This window comes from Ochotona princeps, chromosome 13, assembly GCF_030435755.1.
Source record: "Ochotona princeps isolate mOchPri1 chromosome 13, mOchPri1.hap1, whole genome shotgun sequence".
NCBI classification, from domain to species: domain Eukaryota; kingdom Metazoa; phylum Chordata; class Mammalia; order Lagomorpha; family Ochotonidae; genus Ochotona; species Ochotona princeps.
Genome location: NC_080844.1, coordinates 40445208 through 40473096, shown reverse-complemented (window position 1 = coordinate 40473096; position 27889 = coordinate 40445208). Strand labels below are relative to the sequence as shown.

The window sequence follows — 27889 nt, the reverse complement described above, 5'->3', positions numbered from 1 at the left end:
GGCACCCTCATTTACCACAGAGCCTCCTCCTACCACAAGCCTGCATAGGTCTCCTTATAAAATAAAGGAGAGTACATGGGGACATGGGTCTGGTGTGGAATGGACACCCAAGTTCAAATTCTTGCTTAGGTGATTAACCCTGTAATTAACCTCTCTAGACAGAGTAGGCCATCTGATCAACTTCCTGCAAAACCCCAGGCAGAAGGAACACAGAAACATCTCTCAGGATGTGAGATTTGAGTGTAAAGCACTTTTGCTAATCCCACAGGTTGAAAAACTACGTGGCTGGAATGGACACTCTTGTCACATCTTCTAGGTTGGAAGATGGGGGCGCAGGCTGTGGGATCACCATGCAAGCCTCTGCTAAGTCTTGCCATGGAGCCTCAGGACTGTGGATTGGGGCAGACAAGTCTGGGGCCAGCTGGGAACATCTCAGGAGAACAGAGAGTCAGAAAGTCACTAATACCTTTCCTCTCCTCTTTCCTGAAATGAAATTTCTAAGAACATCAACTTAGAGCTGCCAAGTCTCATTTTTCTCATCTTTGAAATGAAGATCCTAATCCCACCTCTCTGTTGTTTTAAAGACCTTGAACTATCCATAAAATACTCAGCACCATGACTATACCATTAAGGGAAGGGCTGCATGTTTCCACAGGAACTCTAGGCAGGCTGTCACACATGGGGAGTGTGCTCCTAACTAACTACCCATTTACAAGCACCTGGAAAGAGGGAACTGGTCCACTGACACACATAAGGTATGCGACTCCTTCAATCCATTGCTATCCCTGATTACTCACTGATCTGTTCATTTTCGCTGATTTCCTCTTTGTCTATAGACACAAAGCAAGAAGACAGGAGGAGACTGAATTTTATGACAACTGGTGGATATACTCCCTGAGAATTCTATAGTCTACCTGAAGGCGCCCAAGCTGCCATCCTCGTCTTGATCTCTAAACGAATAGCTGTCAATTGGAATTCTCCTCTGACCACTCTCAGTGGGTTTTAGACTTCAGATAGCAAAGAAATCCCCAAACATCCTGCCAATGGAAAGAGCTTGGAGTATCTCAAAGTTGATCATGGAAGTGAATGAGACTATGGGTTTGAAGACACAGAAAAGATGCAAGTGGCCCAGCCAAAACTCCAACCAGGGGATTTTACCTGAGAACATGCAGAACCTGACACCAGAAGTCTCAGGAGAGGCCCGAGATTCAGCTGGTTCTGGGACCGCAATTCCAGGTGCAGGCTTGGCACTGGTGGAGTGCTCAGAGTTTACTGTAGGTAGTGAGCAACGCAGTCAGTGATAGCTGTTGCTACTGGCAATCATGGAGAAGCGTGTGGTTCACAGAACTTGGGAAGGAGATCCGCATTGAGAAATCAGTCTGCTGTAAACTTGCCTGGGAACAATCAGTGCCCTTGTGTTAAAACTGATTCAAGTCAACTGAGTGACTTGAATGAACTAAGCTATAGAGCCACCTGCTGGAATGACAGGAAGACCTTGTCATGGAGTGCAGCAGACAGGGTCAAAGGGAAGTCGGACCTGTGGCCAGTGCAGAGACCCCGAGTGCTCAGAGCAGCATCTGTGTAGGCAGACCCTTCTCGGAGAGCTGCTTCCACCTCTGCAAGCTCAGACTTTCTCCCTCTTCTGGTTCTTTTCTCCATTTTCCTTTCCTTTCTCTCTCCTCACAGTTAAGGTAGGAAAGGGTAAAGAGGATTTGTGTGTAAATCTTTTGGTTAGGAAGCCCAGTGAGACCTTCCAGGATGGGTGAGTCACTCACGGAGACTGATCAGTCTTGGGGATACAGTAAGGGCGAAGTGGGGGTGGCAGCAATGTGCCCCGTGGGCAAGAGCTGCTGTGCCAGCTCCTGTCCTGAAGTCTGCTTTGACCTGTCCGGAGCTACCAAGGCACATTCCCCAGTTGTACTTCTCTCCCTCTCCTTTCAAACCCCATCCCAAGACCCAGTTCTGCAGCCAAGCCTTTGTTCTTGCTGTCACAGGTGTTTTGTTTCATTTTGCTTTTTTCCAGACATTCTAATCATTCTGCTAATTCATTTATTTTGTACCATTCTAACTCTATTTGCATTGTTTCATTCTCTAAGCAGGATGCTAAAACTCAGGATGAGTGAAGTGAGGTGACCTGCCTCAGACCACACAGCTTACACGCAATAACTGCTGTAAATTCAGGTCCGTCATCCAACTCCACATTCGTCATCACTGATCCTTGCTTCCTGTGTATCATGCTACAACACAGCTGTTTGCTCCTAGGTACTTGTCAATTCTGCTCCTAGAGTTATTATGGTTGTTTATTATTATGGTTATTATTATTCTCATCTCTACCTGTCACAGGGCCACATCAGGAACTCTCTTAAATGTAGTGCTGGAGCAGGGTAAGAGCCCATGTCTAGTTCCAGCACAGTTCAAATCAGGTGGAACCATCCGGGCCTTGACCCTTAACTGCGTGTCTTTGGACTCTTCTCTTAATGTCTCTCTTTATATAGATTGAGAACACAAGGGAAGCGGGATATGGTTTTCCTCTCATCTATTTGGGGGAGGGAGGCAGAGAAAGAGAAGAGAGAGATCTTAATGGCTGGGGTTGGGTTAGGCCACAGGTAGGAGGGCAGAACTCCTGTGTCTCTCGTATGAGTGGCAGGGCCCTAGGTGAATGAGCCATCTTCACTGCTTTCCAAGGTGCACCGGCAAGAAGCTGGAGCCGAAGGAGAGCAGCCAGGACTCAGAGTGACACTGATACGGAGTCACGTAACCACTTAGGCTACTGCCAGTGCTGCAACACCAGCTCCTGTTTCATTTTTTCCAGTCCACCCAACTCTACTATTCCCAAACAGTGCAGCATATTACCCAGGCATACCAGACACTTAAGTTCACCACTTAGTGAGTGAATACACACTCATAATTATCTAATTTGCTTTCCCAATTTTAAAAAAAGGGGAAATTAAAAAGAGTCTAAAAAGAATGTCACTTTTACAGTGAGGGGGAGAGAGACATAAAGTTACCCTCTGCTTTGCATATAGAAAGCTTTGGAATCATGAAGCTGGAAAGAATGCCAAAGGCTATGGAAAACAGAAATTGGGGCTGGGAACTCACCAAGGCCCTGTGCATGGAAAATGTGATGCTCTCTGAAATGTGACCAGCCCAGTTCCTGAAGGCAACACACACCCTAGAAGCCTAACTGGGGCTTTAACATCCCTTTCACCAAGGAAGAGATGGTCTGTGTGACAAGTTGCAAGGCAGTCCCTTTGTGGCATTGCACAGACAACTGAACAAGCCAACGTGAAGCGCAGGCGTTCACATCAAGTGTTATGAGGCTTGAGCGACACAGCTGAAACCAGGCCCGAACCCACTCAGAGACCCTTGAGGCCTGCAGCCTTCCCCTCGGACACTCTGAAAGGCGTCCAGCAAGTTCCAGTTTGGGCAGGGGTTTGTTTATTCTGCTTGGTTCAAGTCAAGGCTACGGATCCCTAATGGTTTTGACATCCCTAAAGATTTTCCACATTTGGGCAAGATCTATGCTTGATGGAAGCCCCGAGGAGGCCTTGCTCCCAGCCACTCTGGCTGAGCTGACTGCGCCAAGAGCACTCAAATGCCCCAAGACTCCAGGGACAAGTTCAGCAGCATCTATGCCTTGGCACAAGCCTGGCGAGTTTTTACAATGGTTCTCTGTTGTAGTAAAAATGCCTCCATTCTTAACCAACTGTAGTGTTTATTGCATTTCATTTTTCTCCTGGTGATGCTAAATTTTCAAGACTAGTCCCTTCTCCTGTACCCAGTGCCTCTTGCCAAGAAAAACTAAGTGGGCTCACAGTGGCTCCTGGCCCTTAGTGTAAGTACAATGATTCCTGATCCAGGAAGAATCATTAAGGTTTGCAGCTGTCACTTTGCTTTCTTAAGGAGGCACCCCCAGACTCTCAGCCCTCACATGTCACTGTGTTGGGCTGACCTTCCCAACCTTCAATCTCTTTAAGAGAGTGCAATGTCTTTCTAATGCTTTAGGTCCAAGATGGCAGCTTGCTCCTTGAATTGTAACCACACTTTCCAAATGAGCATGACCTCTCGCTGTGCTGACCGCTCTACTTCCACACCATCTCCTTGGCATACTGTACACACTCCCGATGTTGGCTCTTTCTCTTACAGAAGCCTGTTCCAAGGTAACCAGCCTATGCTTAGAGCCTTACTCCCTTGCTGGCCTCCTAGCCCCAAAAGGGCTTCATGGCACGTGGGGATCTCAGATCCCAAGCCACACACAGAGACTCTAGCAAGGCCAAACAAGTACAAATTGACATCAGAGCTGGGAGGAAGACCACTTAGGCAGTGCCAGGCAGGTGGAGCAACAACAGCGCATGGGACATGGGAGAATGGTGGCTACATACTGCCAGAGAGGATAGAACTCTACTCAGATGCAAAATTCCACCCCCACTTTTTTTTTTTAAAGATTTTTATTATTATTGGAAAGCTGGATATACAGAGAGGAGGAGAGACAGAGAGGAAGATCTTCCTTCCGATGATTCACTCCCCAAGTGAGCCGCAACGGGCCAGTGCGCACCAATCCGATGCCGGGAACCAGGAACCTCTTCCAGGTCTCCCACATGGGTGCAGGGTCTCAAAGCTTTGGGCCGTCCTCAACTGCTTTCCCATGCCACAAGCAGGGAGCTGGATGGGAAGTGGAGCTGCCGGGATTAGAACCGGCATCCATATGGGATCTGGGGCTTTCAAGGCGAGGACTTTAGCCGCTAGGCCATGCTGCTGGTCCCACCGCCATATTTTCTTAAGATACAACAACAAAAAAACCATTGCAGCTGTCAAAGAAAAACACACATGGCCTGAGTTTAGTTATGAGGAATGAGTTTCTGCTTCCCTGATTAATGGAAAACACTGCTCTGACTTCTGGGAGCACTCAGTCAGTTTGGCCTTGGAATGAGGTGGAGGGAGGGGACCAGTAACAGCTGCCTTAGTACTGGAGGGGAAGGTCTCAATGCCACCTTCTAGTCTGCACCACTAACTTCTTCTAAGTCCAACTTTTTGGAATTCAGTTCTCAGGAAATATAGTTAGTCCTCCTTCCCCACAGCACTTCACCTGACTTGGCACTAATTCATTCATTCTCCAATCGCTGGGAAAGCTTCAAATGCAAACAATTTTTGTCCTGGTTACAAAGAGGATTGGAGGAGCTGTGTATGTGAGGTTGACCCAAGTTGATTTTGGTCTGATTCATGCTTTGAAACATAAATCTTACTGCATCTCTACTGCTTCAAATCCTCTGATAGGGCAGGTCTTATGGTGTAGTGGGTGAAGTTGCCACTTGGGACACCTGAATTCCTTAATGGAGTGTCTGGCTCAAGTCCAGGCTACTCCACTTCTCATCAACCTCCTTGTAAAGGCACTTGGGAGGCCGCAAATGATGGCTTGAGTACTTCAGTCCCTGCCAGATCTGAATGGGATGCTTGCCTTCTGGCTTCAGCTGTTACAGGTCTAGGGTGAGAATCAGCAGATACAAGACTCACTCACTCACTCTTTCCTTTCTCTCTCTCTCGCTACGTGTGCTTTCTTTTCAATCCCTCTGTCACTCTTTCAAATAAATAAGTCTTAAAGCAAACAAGCTCTCATTATTCACAGAGCCCTTAACAAGAGCCAGTAGTATCAAGTTTGTCAATAACTTATGTGTTGCCTTGAATTTCTACTGGTCTTTAATCTTATTGTGGGTGTGGTGATGTTTGTTCTATTCCAGGACCCTGGCAGTGTAAACATTTAACAAGAGTTTGTGAAACAAATGTGTTTCCACCACCATAAAGTGCTGGTGTGTGATAAGCATGGGGGAGAGACCCCTCTCCTGGTGTGCAGCCTGGAGAATGGAAGCACCCTCAACCCTTTGAGACCCCAGACCCTTCGCAGCAGCACCAATGAGATAGCCTTCCTTCTTTTCCTCGTTTCCTTCACAGTGTGGACCCACTGTTTAGAAACAAAACCATCAGGAGCACCTGCCAACTAGCCCAGGAGCACGAGGGTACTGGGGGTGAACACAGAAACAGGACAAGGAGAAGTCACTTCAGGGCTGTCTACCTCAGTGTGGACAATTAATACTTCCCAAATAGGTAGGATGCTCTCTTGGAGGCCTGGAAAACCCGAGGTGTAAATGTTCCTGTATGGTTTTCAGAGGCTCTGTCACCTACCTTTGGTCACACACTGGACAGAGCTAGAACTAGTCCAAATAATTTTTGTATAAAATGTGTAATGATAATCATTATTGATAAATGCACTTTTGATTTTTATGATGCTTGCAAGATCAAATCTGTACTGGCAACTATCTATGTGCTATTGTGGAGCTAGGCGCTGGTGTTCACACATTCATTGATTTCATTCACTTGAAAAATACCCAGGGACCTAAATCTGCACCCAGAAACTGTTCGAGGAAACATGAGAAGCACTCTACAAGATACGGGCATAGGCAAAGACTTCTTAGAAAAGTCACGGAAGGCGTAGGCTGCTGAAGCCAAAATAAACAAATGGGACTACATCAAACTAAAAAGTTGCACAGCAAAGGAAACAAACAACAAAGCAAAAATGCAACCAACAGAGTGGGAGAAAATTTTTTGCATACTACACAGAAGATAGGGAACTAATATCCAGGATTTACAAAGAGCTTCAGAAACTCAGCAATAGCAAAAACAAAACAAAACAACAACAACAACAAAAAAAAAACCCACTAACCTTGCTAAGAAATGGGTAAGGGAAATGAACACACATTTTATTTTCCACAAGAAAAATTCAAATATGTGGAAAAAATGCTCAGACTCCCTAGCTATTAAGGAAATGCAAATAAAAATCACACCAAGATTCCACCTTATTCCAGTGAGAATAGCCTACATTCAGAAATCTACTAACAACACCTGCTGGCAAAGATGTGGGGAAAAGGTACCCTACTCTACTGCTGGTGGGAATGCAGCATCCATGGAAATCAGTTGCTCAGACAACTGAAAACTCATCTATCATATGACCTGATATCCTGCTCCTGGGAATATAGTCAAAGGAAGTGAAATCTGCATATGAGAAAGTGACCTGCAATCCTATATTTATAGCAGCACAAGCCACAGTAGTGAAGACATGGAAACAATCCAGATGCCCATCGAAAGAGGAATGGAAAAAGAAACTACTCCATGGAATACAACACAGGCATTACAAAGAATGAAATTTTACCATTTGCAACAAAATGATCCCAACTGGATTCCATTGTGCTCAGTGAAACATGCCAGTCCCAAAAAGACAAACATTATGTGATCTAAGACAACCTTCACGCAAAATACAGCAAATATACATAGAAGTACATGTGGGGTCTCCCTGACAGATTCCTCTAGTACTCCGTTGTCAGAGGGGGTGAGCCTGCTGCCCACCAACCAACCTCCCAACACACAGACACTGCAGGGGTTCTGTCTAAGCAGTTCCAGTTTATTTGGGAAACACACATTCTTATATGGAGCAGCGCATAGCCTCAAGTCAGGAATTCTAGGAATTCCAGGAGGAGAGAACTAGAAGCCAATTGTGCCCAACTGTGGAAGCCACCTCCGATAGGCCAGGGGCAGGTGAGCGAAATGGCCCTGGCCAATCAGTTTTTCTTTAAAACAACTTGACCCCTGGCTCACACCCAGGGCTCTGCCCTTGGCCGCCATCTTGTTCACCATGTGTAACATAATGACCTTGACTGTTAGTTGCCATCTTGTTGAATCAGTGACCCATTCGCCCTTGAAACCCACAAGTATATACACATATTTTCATAGATGAACTGTATAATGAAAACCAGCATACCAGGAAGGAGAGATGTGTTGCAGTGCACATCTGTACTCCTGAATAAAAGGAAGTCTCCCAATTAAAACAGTTAAACACACCTTGACACTATGATACTAGATCATCTACCTTTGTCCATACCTACAGTGTCATGATGGACTTCAGCCACAGCCTGTTAAACATGGAATTGCTACTGAAGGACTACACTACTGTAATAATATGGGGAAAATGGTAAATAGGAGGGAAGTTGGAGGGAGGAATTCCCACACCTAAAAAAGTATATTAACGGAAAATCATTAAAAAAAAAAAAACCTATTGCTACAATGAAATACACAGATGAGAATTAAAGCACCAAATATGTATTTTCCATGGGCCAGTTTCGAGTCTCCTGAAGATGGTAAAAATATGTTAGAACTGAGTCCACAAAAATCCAGCATCCTTTAAAATGCCCTTTTACCAACTTTCATTACTAATTTCTTCGTTTTTTTTCTTGGTTTGAAGACACATTTGCAACAGAAGTTTAAATAATGACTCAGGCTGTCTTCATATCTTCTATTTTTTCTTCTTAAATATTTCCTACTGACCCACATGCTATTATAAACAGATAATAAGCATAACCCATTATCTTCTATAAATGTTCCCATGGACCAGAATTTCATAGCTCATTTTGAATGAGTTTTAGTCTTTTAAAGCAAACAACTTAGAAATACTCAAAAGGATTAGTTTTGTGTACTCTAAGTCTCAGTCGATTGTAATGAGTTCATTTTTATAAAAATGTACAAATTTCTAACTTGAACACAAAATTGTATGTTAGTCACAGATTTTTACACAAGTCTCCAGGTGTCAGGAATGAACGCTTTGCACCTTAGCTCCTCCGGTGCTGCTGGAGAGTCCTCCGTGGAGTTACCTAGAAACACAAGTTTCCTGATGTGAATATGGACCTCTTTGCTCGGGTAAGCAGCTGGCCATGCTTCTCCAGGTTCTCCATTTTAGAAACTTCAGGCTTCACTCAAAAGATCCAGAAACTTCCCTCTGAGACCTACATCTCACGCTTATTTCAACTATTACAGCTAAACTATTGTCACATTGCATGTTTATCTGTCCAGCTCCTTGAGTAGCAGACGAATTCCTTGAGAGAAAAGTCTGCATTTTGTTTACTGTTAAATCCTTGACACACACTGGGTACTCAAGAGACACTGAATGAATGAGCAAACGAATGAGTGGCCTTATGTGGCAGTCCTGAGGAGGACGTAAGTAAAGGAGTTGCAAGGTAGTGACCTCCAGTCCCTGAGATCTCTTCCCGGCTCACACAAGGTGCTGGTCTCAGTCCAGGGCCTGATTGGACTGGAGGGTGCTTTTTCCTGATGATGTGTATCAGTGATGGGCTCCTCTCAGAGGTAACTACCTGCACCTGCTTCTGTTCTGTTCTTTGGTAGAAGTTCTCCTGACTATAAGAAATTGTTGGAGGGCTGCGGGAGAGGACGTCTAGCTCGGATCCCGAACCCAGTCCGCCATGTGCCCATGGCTCATGGCGGGCTGGGCCCGGACATGCCTGGGTGCGGCCTGCTTCCTTCTGGGGTGAGTACGCCGAGGGGGGAGGCCTCCGTGACTGGGCATGTCCGGGGCCCACCCGCCACCCTCATTGGGTGGTGAACGGGATTGGGGAGGGGTGCAACCTCGGGCCTGCAGGATTTAACCTCTGGCTGCCAGAGGCGAGCCGAGGGCTGCGGGAGAGGACGTCTAGCTCGGATCCCGAACCCAGTCCGCCATGTGCCCATGGCTCATGGCGGGCTGGGCCCGGACATGCCTGGGGGCTGTGCCTGCTGGCCGCCCGGCCGGGGAGCTCTGGGGTATTGGACATCTGAATCGCTGCTGAGATAGCTCTAGAGTGACCCCACTGTTTCTGGGATCTGAGTCAATCCTAAAGATTCCCAGTGCCAGTAACTCTTCCTTTGAAGAACTTCCAATCCCTTAATAATGCTGAGCTTTGAACACCTATCAAGTAAAAGATAAGCTCCGGCTTGAGTAGCAGGCTGGCACCTAATGGTCCTCGGAGCAACCACGTGCAGGTGCGTGATTTACGGCTAGGAACGGTCCCAATCTGGGATGCCACAGCTGGGATGAGGTTCCCACCAAGGGGTGTATGTGGTGGAATGGGGGCTGCGTTCTATCTAGGAAACAGTTGCAGTCACCCGAGGCACTAGTGTGGGCTGGGATTGGATGCACCAGGCCGGTTCAGATCCCAGCACCATCTGGTGTTATGGAGAAACAGGGTAGATGTGGGACTGACTAGGCTGGGTCTCAATCCCCTTCTGAGCCATGTGTGAGCTGTATGTGGGTATGGACGAGCCATGGCTGGGCTGAAACATCCAACAACAAGAGTCAGAATGGGGTGAAAGCCAGCCAGGAAAAGCCACTGTTCCTGCTAGGACAGGAGGTGAACTGAGTAGGGCTGGCTCAAGAACCCCCTGGCAAGCGCAAAATCTGGCATTGGGAGGGGTTCTGATGGAGGAGCCTGGGCAACTCCTCTGGCAGGACACAGTCCCTGCAGGTAAGCGCGAGAAGCATGATTGGAAACAGCCCAGAATAGGCCATGGAAAGTTTCCCACTGGCATGCATTCGGCATGGGTCAGGAGCAGACCAGGCTGAATCAGTTCATGTCATCCTCTGGCAAATCCGATCACCAGAACAGAGTGTGGAATGGGCCGGGTTTGGTTGCGACAAAACCAGTACACATTCTGGAACGCCAGGGCGTGGTTGCCTGTACTGGATATGAATGCAGCACCCATCCAGCACACGTGAGATCCAGGAAGGGAGGGGCAGAGCTGGCGGGGGGGTTAAGGGGCTGGTCCCCTCGCTGGACAACCACTCCCACTGGAGAGTGTTGGCTGGGATAGAGACAGACACGACTAAGCAAGGCTACAACACCTGTGCGCTGCATGTGGACAAGATCAGGGCCACAGCATCAGCTGGCAGAAGCTGGCACTGGGGACTAATTCTGTCGAGTCAAATCACAGGACCACCTAAAGAGTGCATAAACCGGGACAGAGAGACCTGGGAGGGAAAAAGTGGGTTCCCCCTTCTTGGGTCACTATTCCCGTGGGAGGGCATGAAAACTAGGACGGGGGCTGGGATGGCTAGATAGAGAGGTACTCAACAATATCTGTGAGGGCTGGATGGTTGAGTTGGTTAGATAAAACCAAGCTTTAATACCCATTGACAAGTACCAGAGCCAAATGGGATGGGGGACAGATTGGTCTTCTGCTACACATACTGGCAAACCAGGGTAGGGGGCGGTCTGGTGGGGGTTATTGTGGGTCGCCCCAACTAGGCTACAGCTCCCACTGGTTGATGTAAGGGCCGAACCAGACTGGACTGCAACACCCATTGGTTCCAGTGCAACTCGGGACTGAAAACAGAACCAACACAGCAATTGCAACCACCAGCTGATCAGGGTGATGGACTGTGCCGGGCCCTGTGCTTGCTAGAACATACAAGAATCTGGTCTGGGAATACCTCAAAGTATCTTTGGAGATCTCCCCACTTGAACTGCTGGACTCAGAATTCTAACCAAGAAAAGACAGAAGACAGAATAGGACAATCATTCATCTCAGCTACATGTTGGCAGTGAAATATGGGACAAATGGAGACTTCATGATGGACCATATCAATCAGTGGACCACCTCATCGAGTGAAACTGGCAGTGACTCATAACTGGAGAACTATTAACTCCACTTGAGCACATATCTCAGAGCATGCCCCACATCCGGGACTTGGGGTGGGCGGGAAACCGGGTGGGGCTTCTCCCTCAATATCCCCTTTTACCTCAGATACATGATGGAAACAATATGGACATAATAGCATTGCCCACCTCCCTATCCCCCTGAACCTTTTTTTTTTTTTTTTCTTTTTTTCTTTTTCTTTCTTTTTTTCTTTTTTTTTTCTTCTCTTTCTTGATTTTCCTTCAACTATAGTTAACTATGTAAAGATTGTCAACAATACAATAAAAAAAAAAAAAAGAAATTGTTACAGAGTTATTATATTTCTTATTTAAGCAGGATGTATTCAACCTCTTTGAGGAGAAATGAGGAATTTGGGCCATTTTTCCAATATTCCAATTATTGTTGTTTTATTTTCTATTGGTTATCCTTTCATTATTAAATAACTGTACTACTCTTAAATATCTCCCCTCTCTCTCCAGTTCAGATTTGTTGACTCGCCCAAGGTATCCTTTGTTGTTTATTCTTCTATAATCAAATCTGCCTCTTGCAACAATGAACAAAATAATTTTTTATTCCACTTTTTCTGGTGCATTTAATTACCAACATTGAAAAATCATCTTTTAGCACCATTTTTTTTTACTTCAATAAGATTTTTGGGGGAAGATTTAGAGTCTAATAATTTGTTTCTTTGAGCAGAGTTTCAAATAATTATCTTGAATTCTGAGTTCCTGTTTTACTGGGACTTGACATTTTTATGACTGGCTCGGAAGGCAACTGCCTGTGTGGCACTGCTGTCATCCAAGGCCTTAATTACCTTACTTAGCTCCGTCCCCCTCTTCTCCCCGTCTCTTCCTTCCTCTCAAAACTTATACTGAGAAATATGACAAAAGTTTCCCCTTTTATATAGTAGCTTCTAGGAACAAAATTAGGACATATAAAGGAACTGAACACAACCACTCTTCCAACTCCAACTGGATGTTCAGGCCACCGCTGAGTCATTACTAGCATGGGGCTAGCTACCCTGGTTACAGAATCACACTGGTCAGGGCACCCCTGAGTCATTACTAGTGTGGGGCTCACGCTCTGGCTATCCTGTGTACAGAATCACACTGGTCAGGGCACCCCTGGGTGTGCAGTAACACTTCCTAGGGAAACTGACCCCCTGGGATCCCAAAATACAGAGTTTCTGTCCTGTGCCATCCACCTTGCTGGCCTTCAGGCACTACATTTAGCTTGGCAGTATTTGATGAGTTCTCTGTAGGCAGTAGAACTAATTTAGTATACCTGAAATCTAACATTGTAGTTTCTTTGGAATGAATGAAAAATACTATTTCACAAGTAGAAGGCTTCCAGGTGTGGCCTTTTGCATTCTTCCTGTAGGTGACACAGGACTAGGCCATGGTAGGTAGGAAGAAACTGTTTTTTAGCAATTAACTGGTACAGAAGCACCTAATATTACATTAAAGCATACTTTTTTAAGAAAACAATTTCAACCTCACAAAACTAGAAAGTCAGACTGCTCCTTTAAAAGTAAACTTAACTACTGGAATTAGAACTATGCGCATGCCTTCCCTGCCTGGTGGGCATGTAAGGGTAATTGTTTTGATTATGAGGAAGTCAACCAAGACAGCCTTTATAAACCAAGCTATGTACTAGTACAGTCACGCAATCTGAATGTATCTGTGTCTTGCCACTCTGACTTCTTCTCTTTCCATTCCAAGCTGTAACTTTAGAGAAAGAGACAAATAGGATATACTATTTCAATGAAAGGAAACACACTGAAGATGCAGTCAACTTTTCTATCAAAAACAAATTTCCAAGTAAGAATATTAAACCTGTGAGATAATTTTTTGCTTTCCTTTTAAGTCTTTTTATAATCTACACATGATTAATAATTTTATTGGAGTAACTTCCCTCTCTCACACACTACACATGCACACACAGATACACACACTGAAACTGGTTAATACAAATTATAGAGGTTTCTTTTCTATTGCATAATTTAAATGAGTAAAAACTGTCTTGATCATATGTAATGTTTAATTCATAAAGCTAGCAACAATTAGAGAAAAGAAAACCTAAGTGGTACACACTAAAAATTTTTCATACACACATTTTGAAATATTGCATTATTTGAAAAAAATTTATTTTTCTAATTTTTCTAGTTTGGTACTTCACTCCCAAAGTTCTTATCTTTTCCTTCTCCCTTATTAGTTGATTTTGCTTTTGTAATTTTTAACAGATAAAACATTTTTTAAAGGCATAAAATGAAGGCATGAAATCCCGATGATTGAAATCCACACGTCACTGACTCCCACTACCACCAGATCTAGAGGTTCTAACAAAATTGATGAGCCAAGGGACACGGGGACAGAGATGGGAAGGACAAAGTTCTTAATTGTAACCCAACTGACCGGAATGACACTTATGATCAAGGGCACACTCTTGCTGATGAGTGATTTGTACCAGAAAACATCTCTTCAAGTTGGGCAACATTCCCGATGAACACACATCCTTGAAGGCAGAAAGCCAGGCCTGCTTGTGTGCTGTTTGTTGGTTCTCTCCCACATAATGCTATGTTAATTACAGGGTTGCAAAGCTCTGCTCAGTCACGTCCCCCAGCTCCTGACTGGCTGTCAAATTGGACATTTTCTTGTCTTACTTGCTACAAGGCTGTTCCACATCCCATCTTGAAATTACCACCACTTCCGCAAGAGGACTCCTAACATTTCAATATGCCTGGGCCAGAGACCAATATCACATGGCTCGCCCCTCACTTTTTCTTTGAATTCTTTTCTGTGAAGGCTAGACACACACTATGAAACCGACCAGCTTAGCACATTAAAGTAAACAGCAACATGAAATACATTCACACAATTGTGCAACCTTCCCCACCATCCGTCTCTACAATTCTTTCCATCTGGCAACACTGAAGGCCTGTTGTCCCCACGGAGCACTGGCTCGGCATCTCCACCAGCCGCAGTCCTGGCCACCTTCCCACTTTGGTTTTGAATGCTCTGAGTAACTCATGAAAATGAAACTCTACAGCATTGGTCTTTCTCCCTCCTCATCTCTCTCCAGATATTCCAACTTAATCGACTTCAATATGAGTCCTCCAACAGTTCTGACTCCATTTCTTTCCATTTCTCTCTGGGAAAAAATTATGAAACTTGGGCAGCTCCTTCTGCCGTTCAGTCCTTTATAAAAACCCATTAAAAATTCTATTACATTGTATAACAGACAGTTAAGTCACTGTAATGCAGCCATCCCATAAGGGTGCTGGTTTGAGCCCGGTTGCCCGACTTCCCATCCAGCTCCCTGCTAAGGCATGTGGGAAAGCAGCAGACGATGGCCACATGTCGAGCTCCAGCCATCCACAATCCAGATGGACTGTGTATATCTCACCCTCTAACTCTGCTTTTCAAATGAAGTTTTTAAAAATTTCTAATTCATAGAAGAATGTGTTTCAAAGTATAACTGACCACAACAAAGAACTATAGCTGGCATCATCTGAAATCTTTGAAACAGCTGAAAATTGGCTTCAATTTCCCAGTAAAACTTTAACCTCATCTATAATTAAATTATTTCCTCGCAGAGAGGGTGTCTGGCACAGAGGTCAAGCTACAACTGGGACTGCCGTATACTGTGCAGAAGCTGTCAGCCAGCTTCCTTTGATGGATCCTCAGAGGACGCAGGCGATGGTGTGATACTGGGTCCCTTACACCCACGTGGGAGACTCCCGAGTCAGATCTGGCCAAGCTCTGACTGTTGCAGCCACTTAGGGAGTAGATAGAAGACCACCAGCAGATAGAAGACCTCTCTGTGTCTCTTTGCTTTTGAAATAAATATTTTCCCTCAACAAGAAGTGTTGTCATTTTATCATTTTATTAATAGCAATATTCAGTTTAGAAGTTGAGCCTCAGTATTCCCACTACGTACTTCTCCCTTTATTCCAGGGAGCACATGTAGATTCCAAGTGTCTTAGGGCTTAATGAGGTTTTTGAGGACTAAAGTCTGGAACCAAATTACCACATTCAAAATCATTTCTCCAGTCTTTTAAGTTGTTGGAGAAATGAACTTCCAGAACACAACCCACGTAAGTATGGAGACTGATGGTGCAGCATACACACCCTCTTCCAGATTTTCATTAGTGACTCCAAGTCTAAAGATATTAGCCAAAGTGATCCTGTGGGGCAAACAGTGACAGAGAAGAGTGGCGGCCATGCACATCTCAGCAGCCAGCACGTGCCGAGGGCCTCAGGCAGGGGGAGGAGCATCAGAGCTTGACCCGATGGCTGACCTGTGGAATTGGAATATTTTATGGCTCCTGTGGATTATGAACATTCAGTGGCTTCGAAGAATGATTTAAATTAAAATTTTTTCTATGTTGTTAAAAATGATATATGTGAAGGCACTTCAAAAAGTTCATGAAAAAAAAAAAAAAAAAACAGAACAAAAGGGTCCCGTGCGATAGCCTAGTGCTAAATTTTCACCTTGCATTGCTAGGATCCTATATGGGCGCTGGTTCATGTCCCAGCTGCTCCACTTCCCATCCAGCTCTCTGCTTGTGGCCTGGGAAAGCAGTCGAGGATGGCCCAAGACCTTATGACCCTGCACCTGAGTGGGAGACCTGAAAGAGGGACCTGGCTCCTGGCTTCAGATTGGCTCAGCACTGGCCATGGCAGCTACTTGGGGAATAAACTAGTGGATGGAAGATCTTTCTCTCTGTATCTTCTTCTTTCCAATAAAAAAAATTTTTAATCTTTAAAAAAAGAACAAAAATTTTTAGTTTATCTTGGCACAGAACACTTTATCAAATTCAGAAAATATATATTCTGAAAAGAATTATGCATGGAATAAAAATAATAAATTCATACTTCTAATAACATGTTCCAAAAATTTTCTTTTCTTTTTTTTTTTTAAAGATTTTATTGTTATTGGGAAGCCGGATATACAGAGAGGAGGAGAGACAGAGAGGAAGATCTTCCATCCGATGTTTCACTCCCCAAGTGAGCCACAACGGGCCGGTACGCGCCGATCCGATGCCAGGACCAGGAACCTCTTCCGGGTCTCCCACGCGGGTGCAGGGTCCCAAAGCTTTGGGCCGTCCTCGACTGCTTTCCCAGGCCACAAGCAAGGAACTGGATGGGAAGTGGAGCTTCCGGGATCAGAACCGGCACCCATATGGGATCCCGGGGCTTTCAAGGCGAGGACTTTAGCCGCTAGGCCATGCCGCCGGGCCCGCCACAAATTTTCTAAAGTAGCCTCATATTATTATGTATAATACCAGGTGTTGAAAACATGTTACACTGTGGAATGGCTCAGATTTAAAAATAATAAATTTAATGTCCCACAAACTTTTTAAAGTATTTAACTTGTACAACAAGCTTGTACAACACCATATTTAGTTTGCACAACACCAGGCGTTGAAATATGTTATATTGTTGAATGGCTCAGTTGAGTTCATTACCATATGCTTTACCTCACAAACTTTCCTTTTTTCTTTTTTTCTAGTAAAAAACTCATCTGGTTTTTGATGCATTTTCTTCCATATCATGCAGAAGCATTATGCGCTTAACAGAGGTACGTGGAGATTCTGAAAGCCTCGTGGGAGAGGGTGCTAATATTGAATAAGGTTTCCGAGTGAGTAGGCCAGAGGCCCAGAAGTAAGAAAAAGGCAGAGGGCAACCTGCCAACGGTATCACTCAGCTGGAGCTGCCCACACGTGAAGCAAGAGGGAGAGAAGTTCTGGTGCCTGCACAGAAAGCCAATGTCAAGATCCCACATTAGTGACAGTGCAGCGAGTCTCAGAGCTGGGAAGGTGGATCTATGAGGCTCTCTTCTGCCTGGGCAATTGCAAACAGCAATGAAAATCAAGCTGCTGTCAGGGCAACAGATGCACCAGTCGGCATCCTTGCTTCTCCCCAAAGTCTGGGGAAGGCTGGAGGGATGTCTGTCTCCTCTGAGGGCCCTGAAGATCCACTTCATAGCAATGGACAGAAACGGAAGTGACTTTTTGTTTTTTCTTTATTTGAGGCCTCACATTTCAGACCAAGTTATTTGTTATCTAGAACATGCTCTCTTTCTCCAAACCTCGTGAACACTCAAAGTAATCTCCCCGTTATTTGACACTCGGTTTTCTGCAGTTACTATTTGTTGATTACTAGGTGGATGCAAATCTGGCCTTTTCTTTAGGATCATAAACACCATGAAGGCAAGTAAATGGATTTACACTCCTTCGGATCCCCCTTAATACCCACGTGCTGCTGGCTCTCCAATAAACACAGGCCCATCGCAGAATGAGCCCCTCAACACACTCAGAGGTATTGCACCAATGCAAATTCCACACACTAACCTCAGCTCACCTCCTGGAAGAGCAATGACAGAGAACACAAATTTGGCAGTGTCTGGGAGTCACAGCAGAGTGAACAAACCTTACATCCTGCATGAAGGGAAAAGTGTCCACCACCTATAGCCCATACGTTCCACAAGGACAGGAACGATGTTTTATTCCTTTCTTACCACCCAGCACATAATATAGACTCAGTCAACATATTGAATGGGCCAAAGAGAGAGAGAGAGAGAGAGAGAGAGAAACCAAACTAGCCTCTTAGATGAGTGTGTCTATAACTTGTGTGTTTTCCTTCACTCACCATTTATAAGCAATGTCGAGAAGATGTCTGCAGAAAACAAATACAGCCTCAATGTGCTAAGCAGGTGGTGCTATTCCTCTTAGACTTGCACAGACTGTGTGAGAGACAGAGGAGAGGATGAAGATGAAGGAAGAAGGTCACTATCTCACTAGCTCCAGGTCTCAGGGCTCAATGAAGAGGGACAAGAGGGACAAGAGCCACTACTCTCGAGAGATGGCCAGACGTCAGATTAAGCTCTTGGCAGCTCCTAGGCTGGACACTGCTCTGCATGGTCCCAGCCTGGTTGGCAGTTTCCTGCCAGGGAAGCCTGCCAACTGGCCTGGGACAGCTGTTCAGGGCACAAGCCTCTGCAGTTCCGTGGTGCACTGCCATTTCTGGGCTGCCTTCTGCCACTTGTGGGAAGTAGATGAAAAGCTCTGAGGCCAAGAAAGCCCTTCCCCAAAGGTTTTCATTTGCAGTGGACCTCCTGCCTATGTTGTCCTTTAAGGTGGGAGTTGCTACAAGATGTCTTCTGGCTCTTCTGGCCAATGGGAAACTACTGATTCTGTACAAGAAGTACACCTATGTTTTACTTTGTTCTTGACCACCACTGGTTTTAGACGTGACTACAAGACCACACTATTTACTAGTAGTTTTATCACATTAATTAACATCTATCATGGACTGTCACTAGGAGAAAGCCTCTGGATAAGGAAAGTGTGGTACACATACACAATGGAATACTACTCAGCCATAAAAAGAGTGAAATCTTGCTTTCTGCAGCAAAACGGATATAAACAGAACCATTATGCTTAGTGAAATAAAAAATACATATTTTCTTTGATTTGTGGTGGTTAATATATGCAGCACAAAAATACAATGTATATGAGTGAAACAGACAACTTGAGATGTGATTATTGTCTATACCCTTGTTTATCTATACCTGTGGAACAACAGTCATTCTACTTATTGGATTATTTCTTTAGGGAAGGATTAAAGCCTATGACTATAAAATAAATTGTAAGTGTGTTATCACAAAAATTAAGAGAAAAAAAAGATGAAGGGAAGCAGAATAGAGCGCAGGAAGCCTCATAGGTTTAACCTTGTATATATGAAATCTCTTAATAGACAAATGCTGCAACATCAAAAAGACTGTAATGTCACCATTTACTCCTTTTGAAAACTGAACTTCAAAATCTTAATACTTATATTTCAGAATATTGATACTTAAAGGGACTTTCCCTCTTTGGAAACAGACACTTTGAATGCAAGTCCCTGATAAATGAATCAATAATTGTTCAGATTCCTCTCTATGAAAAGTTAAAACTGAAATTTCTGCCATTACCTTTCAGCATCATTCGTCCAGTGGAACCTGCAAAAGTGCTGAGAAGGCCACTTCTTGCTCCTAATGACGTGGTGGCCTCCAGGAGAGACCCGGCGAGGTACTGGGAGACAGAGGTCCTCTGCAGGGTGGCACGGTACCCACACACGGGGTCTCGGATACACTGCTTCAAGTAGGGACCCACACTGATCCTGCCAAGGGCTGTCTCCAAGGCTGGGAGCTTTGTGAAGAAATGGAGAAGAGATCCAACTGTATTTTCTGTTTCTTCTTTTCTTCTCACTGCATTGTAGATCTGTGAATAGCACAAAGTACAGGAAGTATTCAGCTAGTTTCTTAGAAAAGCAAATTAACTTGCTGACAAAATGCCAAGATGACTTATTAAGAAAGAAGATCCAGTCCCTCCAAGCACAAACACTCTGAGCTCTGGACTCATGCATCAACCCGAACATTCCACAGACACCATGTATTTGGAAAAGTCGTGTGTGGTTATAAAATGCACCATTCAAACAAGCCTGTCATCAAACGGAGCACTTACACACTGTACAACCGAAATGACATTCCACTTCAATGTCCCCTTCTTAGCAGAGAACAACTCCTCTGTGGATAGATGAGAGCAGAGCTTTCCTTTGGATCCTTCCAGTCTCCTCTATGGCCGCCCCGTCCATCCATTTGCCTCTGTGGCACACTTTAGCTACAAATTCATGGAAACCATTTCTCCATGTTCACACCAAAGTGAGGATGAGATGGCTACGGGGAAGGAGAAATTCTCCCACTTCTCTCTTGGGCAGAATCCTTTAATCCATTAGCAGAGATCAAAGGTTTTGAATTTTTTTTCTCATTCTTCCCCTTTAACTCCCACATCCAAATAGTAGACAGATCCTGGCCCACTCTATCTGCCTTGTCCCTATCACTGTTATGATTTCTTCTCCATTCATCCTTTGAATGCATGGAGAATTATCAAGATTGAGCCACCTGGGGCAGATACTCAACTATGTCTCTAGTGCACTCCAATGCAACCATTCAACATACATGAGTATAGACTCTGGTCTGTGCAACTGGCTGTGTCAAAGGCCACCGAGATGGCCGCACATACTGAAATCCAACCTAATTTGGAAAATGAAGTTTGATATTAAGCAGGAAGGTTTTGGCCTTTATCAAGCATTCTGGAAGGCCAGTGATGAACAGAGAGGATATGAAGATTTCAAACAGTTTGTGGAGAAACAGAATTAAGACATGTATATTCTTCATCAACTTTCTGAAGATTTTCCTGTATAAACAACAGGGACAAAACGCCACATGGAGTGAGGTAACCAGGTTCTCTGATGGTGGGAAAGGGCTTACTACATTGTACTGTGTCCATCACACTGTTTTGAGCACCTGCCTTGGTTGACTTGTTACTCATTCATCAAATCAACAAATAGGGATGTTTTTATATCCCAGCCATAGCACTAGATCTGGGAAAATCAGGCAGTTTCTCTCCTTAAAGAGCTCACAGTCCAGGAAAGGAAAAAGGAAGATAAACTAAGAGCTTACAACACAGTTGAAATGGAGGTCACTCCATTTGATGAAATCAACCAATGGCCACAAACGGGAAACGCTCATGTGACCTCCAGGCCATGCATGTGCCTCTGCGAAGCACACTCCAAACATCACCTCAACCAGGAATCTGAACTCTGCTAAGTCCTTACAAGACCTTCCATCAAACCCCAAGTCCCCATGAAGTTCAAGCTGCACTGACCTTAACTGGATTTCTAGTCTGCCTTCCTCTGCCCCCAGAAATATGCTTCCATGTAGAGATAGAGTGTAACATCTTAGGATGGTCAGTGTAACCAGGGACATGATCACTAGCACAGAAAGAGCCCAGGCCTTGAAGTCCACCCATGCAATTGCACACTTGGCGGTTTGAGTAGCTAGAGACCTACTCATGAGCACAAAACAGCTTCTCCTCTATGAAATGGGTACAGTAAAAAACAAAACGTATAGACACAGACACATCATTTCCTGGATACATTGTGAGATATCACACAAAGCATGTGGAGCATTCAGCCTAGGGTTTAGAAATGGTGCCAGTAAATGTTGGACAAGTCCATGCAGGAGTAGGCTCCTCTTCCCTCAAGGAACAGCAGATGGTTTACAACTGTATTGTCTATAAAATTCAGTGTGCGAGGTGACAGCTGTGCTGCTGCGTGTTGCTCAATGCCATCTGAGGTGTTGTTAAAGCACGCGGGGATATCCAAGAGCACTGGCCCGGAAGGGGTGGGCAGTCCTCAAGCTATTTCCTTGCTTGTTGTTGGCAGAGGAAAAAACGTTGAGACATCACTTTATTTTCAACAGATGAATATGCAGGCAGTGCCTGGTGACGAATGAGGTGACCTGCTCTGTTTCCTACTCCATGGGCCTACTGTGCCCTCACTGGTGACCTTACCCATTCTATTGTCCACATCACAGCTTCAGAGCTGCCTACTGGCTCCTGCAGTATCCAACCCAATGCCTCCAAAATGTTTCCCCTGACACAGATCTACAAGGGATCACTTGACCTAAGGACTCACTAATCAGCCTTGAAACTCTCAGCAAACACTCCCCACTTTGGAGACCTACATTTTACAATTAGGAAGGGCAAAGTAAAGAAATGTATTCTATTTTATTTAAATGCTATTAGACCATGGAGTTTTTTTTTTAAAGTAAGCACTTAACCTATACATGGAGTGTTAATTCACTTTTAATTCTTATTACCACTTCTTCAACTTCTATACAACACACCTGTCTTTCTTCTAGTCTTGTATCTCACAGGTATGTATATTCACCTGATTCTGTGGCTCTCCTGCCACCTTTGGCCTTCAGAGCAGATATAAGCAATAAAGAGGTGCCAATAGATTCTTAATATGTGTGTGCTGACTGGGGCAGTGGTGGGGGAGGTTGTGTCATGAATTGATTGGCCATGGGTCAGACTCAACCAACAGACAGACTTCATCAGACACGCAGGGTTGCAAACTCAGAACATGTATACACACATCTGAAGTCATAGTAGCTCCTTAAAAAATGAAATAATTTTATGGTTCTGGGTATTACCAAATGGAGCATAATGGCAAGACCTTCAGCCATCATAGAGCAGGGAATTCCCACTGGTGTTTGTCCCTACCACACACCAGTAGTCACATCTGGCCAATATCTGCCACCATTCGTATAACAGCCCTCTCTTTGCCGCCCACCAGCATCCATGGTTTCACTTTCCTTAGTTTCAGTTGCCTGAGGTCAAGAATGGCCTGAAAATATTAAATAAAAATTCTGGAAATAAAAAAAATGCATTGGCTCCAAATAATTTTTTAATAATTTTTTTAATTGGTAAGTCAGATCTACAGATGGAAGGAAAGACAGAAAGATCTTCCATCAGCTGGTTCACTCCCCAAGTGACTGCAATGTCCGGAGCTGAGCTGGTCCAAAGCCAGGAGCCAAGAGCCTCTTCTGGGTTTCCCAGGCAGGTGCAGGGTCCCAAGGCTTTGGGTCATCCTCTGTTGTCTTTTCAGGCCACAAGCAGGGAGCTGAACAGAAAGTGAGCAGCCAGGATACAAACCGGCACCCATATCGGATCCTGGCACATGCAAGGTGAGGACTTAAGCTGGTAGGCTATCGTGACGGGCCCAACGCATTGGTTTTAAATTGACAACCTTTGGAGATAGTTTTACAGAATTACATGACAGCCACTCCATGCCGCTCTACTACCTACTTGCTAGCCATTAGGTTAACTGTCCTGATGCTGCAGTATTTATGTTCAAGTAGCCTTTATTTTACTTTTTTTTTTTTTTTTTTTTTTTTTTTTTGCTGTAAGAACCTGTACTTTATTAAGATCATTGAGGTTAGACTGTGATTTGGCTGTTTTCCTGTTGCATTTACTCTCTTGCCCCTCTGAGTCCACCAAGTCCACTCTCCATCCTGTATCACCCTTCTCTGGATGACATAAATGAGCATCCTTGCCCTCTGCCTTTGAATAAATTTAGCTAGCAGGATGTTTACAAAGAGATAGGAAGAAAAAAAAAATGTTTTTTTTTTTTTTTTTTTACAGGTTAATATTTTCTTTTTTTTAATTTTTTTTTCTTTTTTTTATTTTTTTTTCTTTAATATTCATTTATTCATTAATTACATTGCATTACATGGCCTTTATTTTACTTAAAGGTCTCAAAGCACAAGACTAGTGAGTGATGTTAACAACTCAGGTATGACAAATGGATGCCAAAAAAGTGCTTCTTTCACATAAAAAGCTTACAATTATCATCTTAAGGGTAAATATCATACTGAGGTTGCTAAGATTTACGGAAAGAAGGACTCTCCTACCATGAAGCTGTGAAGGAAAAGAAAATTCATGTGAATTTTGTTGTCACACTTCGAACTAAACAAGTATGGTTACAGTGTGTGATAAGACTTTAATTAAGATGGAAAGACACTGAATTTGTGTAAGTATGTAAAGGGAAAACATAACAGTTTCAGGACTATCTGTGGTTTCAACCTCCTACTGCAAATCTTGGAATGCACCCAGCTTGAGTAAAGGGGTTGGGAGTACTCACCCACACGTGGCTGTGATCAGTGAAGGGGATATGCTCATTGATACATACAAAATGTGCCAAACTCCTGTACTGGTCACCTGTGCTAACTGCTGCAGACAAAGGGAGAAAGCAATGATCTCTACCCACAAAAAGTACTACAGTTCACCTTGGAGTACTGTGGCAGAGCAGGTTAACCTGCTGCCTTTACCCACCATCCCATATAGGTGCCAGTTGAGTCCTGGCTGTTCCACTTCCTACCTAACCCCTTAATAACATGCCTGGGAGGGCAGTGGATGATGGCCCAAGTGCTTAGGGTGCTGTGTTCACTTGGGAGACCCAGAAGTTCCTGCCTGTTGCCTTTGGCCTGGCCTAGACCTGACTGTTGCTAGAATGAATTAGCAGATGGATGATTCCTTGTGTTTCTTCCCTTGTTTCTCTAACTCTGCCTTTCAAATAAATAAAGTAAACCTCTAAAATGCCTAAATGCAATATATATTAAGTAATTATTCAGCACTGTTTTAGGCCCCCAAACTTGTGTGCAGAAATAAAAGATGAAGGGTTCTAAGGATAAGACCTTGAGTTTCTATTCCCATTGCTAAATCATCACCTCTCCCCGCCCCCACGACACATACACACAGACCAACCTTTCTACCAGTATGTGAACTAATACATCCTAGTCATACTGAGACTGGATGAGTGGGAATAACGTGCCTGTTGAAAATACTGCAAAGTGGGAGAAGTGGTGCTAGAGACGGTAGTGTTCAGCAGCACGTCAAAACCAGGATATTACTGCTTACAGGATTACTTGGGTATACAAAACAAATCATGGAAAATCCTATGCGTGGATCGCAAAAACACTGTGCCAAAGTAAACTCATTTTTTAGTTCTATTTTTCCATAAACTACCTCCTACAGGTGGCTCTGCCCATGTGATTGGCTCTCAGCTCCCCTGCTTCCCAGCTAAGTGACCCTGGATGCCTGGCTTTGCTATTCTATACCCCAACTGTGTGTTCTCCAAGATGAGGTTACAATAATATCTACCTCATAAGGTTATGGCAAGCATTACAATCTCTGATAAACAGAATGGAATTACAATAGTGCTTGGCCAAGAGCAAATGTACCATAAATAATAGTGTTTATAATAGTGACAATAGTTATTGTGGTGGAGGTCAAAAACAGCTGTTAACTATTTCTGCTATGATCTGAATGTGTGTCCCCAAATTTGTAAGTTGAAATGTAACCTCTAAAGTCATGGTATTAGAACACAGGGCTTACACATAATGATTATGTATTGAGGGATGAGCCCACAGGAAGTATTGTTCTTATAAAAAGAGACTCCTCTGAGAGCTAGTTAGTCCATTCCATCACGTGACACAGTGGGAAGGCACCATCTATGAACAAGAAAGCAGGCCTGCAGCAGGCCTTGAATATGCTGACACCTTGATTTTAGATTTGTTAGGCATTAGAACTGTTGAGAAATGTCTGTATTATTCATAGGTCATCCAGTGTATGTTCTTACATTATAGCAGTCTGAACAGACTAAGACAGTTCCCCTCAGTGACTCTAGAATGCCCATGTAATTTTACTTACTCGATGATAAACCTGCAAATGTGATATAAGAATCCTGAGAAACGCTTGTGCACTGGGAATTGCTTTCTCCTGAAACAACTACCATGTGGAAAACCATGAGCTAGCCTTTTGGCAGACGAAAGACAACAGCACAAGTCACTCCTGTTACCTTGGCCGTGAGCCTGCCAATGGCTAGACACACAGTCAACCATCCTAGATGCTAGATTATCCAACGGCCAGTCATCTGCCACCACAGACACAGAGGAGAGCCCAATGGAGACAATCAATGCCAACTGACAGAATGACCCAACTAATTCACATAATCATGGGCTAAATAATCATCGTGAAAACACTAGGGTTGGGAACATTCTATAGCAAAGCAATACTTAACTGACTCAATGATGGTGTGCTGTGCACATAGATAAGCTTTTTAATTTTACAACTGATTGCCTACACTGACTTTGTGTGGCTGTAAACTAGAGTAGTAGAGAAATACAGCAGCCCTCTACAGCTAGTAAGAGTCCAATTCAGCATTAAAACTTACTTTTGTACAATTCTGGGGTCCAATTTGATCCATTGTTTTGTAGATGATTACCCTACCACCCAGGAGCGAGATTTCAGACCACATCATTATTTGGCAAGCAGTTTGAGTGGTGTTTACACTGCTATTGTTATTGTTTTCAGTCATAATTTCTTCCCTGGTGAAGTTATGACTAATAAATGACTGAGTATATTTCCTTTGCATGGAAGATTTATAGTTTTGAATTACTAAGTAAAAACATTATATAAACTTTATTTCACTTGACTAATGTGGTACTAGAAGGTGCTGAAAACTAGGCAGGCCCTCCATGGGGTAGTAACTTTTTTGAGATAAAATCTATGTATCACAACATGGAATGCAAACTTGTTAAATAGCTATGTGTCCATTAACCAACTCAACAATTAAATTATATTCACTGAGCACACACACTATTACAAGCCCAATTTCTGGGAACCCAACAGTGAGCAAGAAGAGATTCAGGTTAGTGGGGAAGACAGACAATAAGCAAATACACAAAACTACAGATTCATACTTGTATGTAGCCAAGATGTATTTTGGATGTAGACTTTTTTTTAATTCTTTTTTTGTTGGTGTTGTTTTCTTTTTTGTTTGTTTGGATGTAGACTCATAAAACTCACTGAGGTTTTAGAAGAAATGAAAGGGAAAGAATCAATAAATTCATAAAAATTTTCCCTTTTGTGTATCGAGCTGTACATTAGTCAGTGTTTCAAATTTTGCCCCTCAAGGCAACAGGCTTAATAAGGACTGAACCATGAATAGGCCTTTTCACTGAATTATATTTCTTCCATTTATGGCAGGTGCCATGTGATGAAATGGTCCAGTGTGGTTTGGGCAAAATGACCTTGATATTATGGATTAACTTACAGAAAAGCAAGCAATGCTTACACAAGGCTTGAAGAAACTTAAAATGCTGGCAGTTTCCTATGATTGAAGAAAGAAGAATGGCTGGTAGTCAGCAGCCCTAGGCTGCAACTCCCACTGGTGAGCATGAGAACCAGAACTGGGGAAAGGGCCTGGCTACACAAGTGGTGGCACCTGCTGGCATGGGTATGGGCTGGATGGTGGAGTCAGTTGGGTTGAACTAGACTCCAATGCCCATGGATGTATACGCCAGATGAATGGGATGTGGGACAAACTGGACCAGTGTGCCGTACATACTGGCAAGCACAGGAACCAGGACAGGGGGCAACTAGAATTACCCCAACTAGGCTGCAGTTCCTGCTGGTGTACATGAGGGCTGAGCATGCAGTGGGCTGGGTTGGTCTTGGCTGCAGCACCCACTGGTTTGTGTAAAAGATGAGGCTGGAGACAGAACTGACTCAGCAATTGCAGTTACTGGTGTGTGTGTGTGTGTAGGCTGATGTGGGTGACAGATTGAGTCAGTCCCCACATTGGCTGGCACACACAAGAGTCAGGTCTAGGATCACCTCAGATGAGTTCTCTTTGGGGATCTACCCTCGACTGAACTGCTAGACTCAGAACTCCAACCATGGGGAAAATTGCAGGATCGGTTGACTGAACGTAGAGTGCATGTGTTAAAAATGGGCCTCCTCAAGGGCTAAGATGGAGCAGTGGATGGCATGCCCAGATGCACATGGAGGATATGACAGCCCATTGGGGTCCCCAGAGGACATCTGGTGTTATAGCAGAACAAATTGGATAACCACCCCAGCCAAGCGATGACACAAGTATCTGAATGAATGGAGGCTCTAAGGCAGACTTTCAGCCAATGGACTTCC

The 27889-nt window shown here is 44.1% G+C and overlaps 1 protein-coding gene across 4 annotated transcripts in view; it reads right to left on the bottom strand.

Moving 5' to 3' along the window:
- PLCE1 (phospholipase C epsilon 1) overlaps nucleotides 1–27889 on the bottom strand; it is a 284395-nt gene that overhangs the window by 128014 nt on the left and 128492 nt on the right. For all 4 annotated transcript variants that reach the window (XR_009246452.1, XM_058671015.1, XM_058671017.1 and 1 more), the window contains exon 3: nucleotides 19486–19774. Coding sequence is in view for 3 of the 4 variants with exons in the window: in XM_058671015.1 (XP_058526998.1) it covers nucleotides 19486–19774 (289 nt within the window). In the remaining variant the exon portion in view is untranslated. The remainder of the gene's footprint in view (nucleotides 1–19485; nucleotides 19775–27889) is intronic.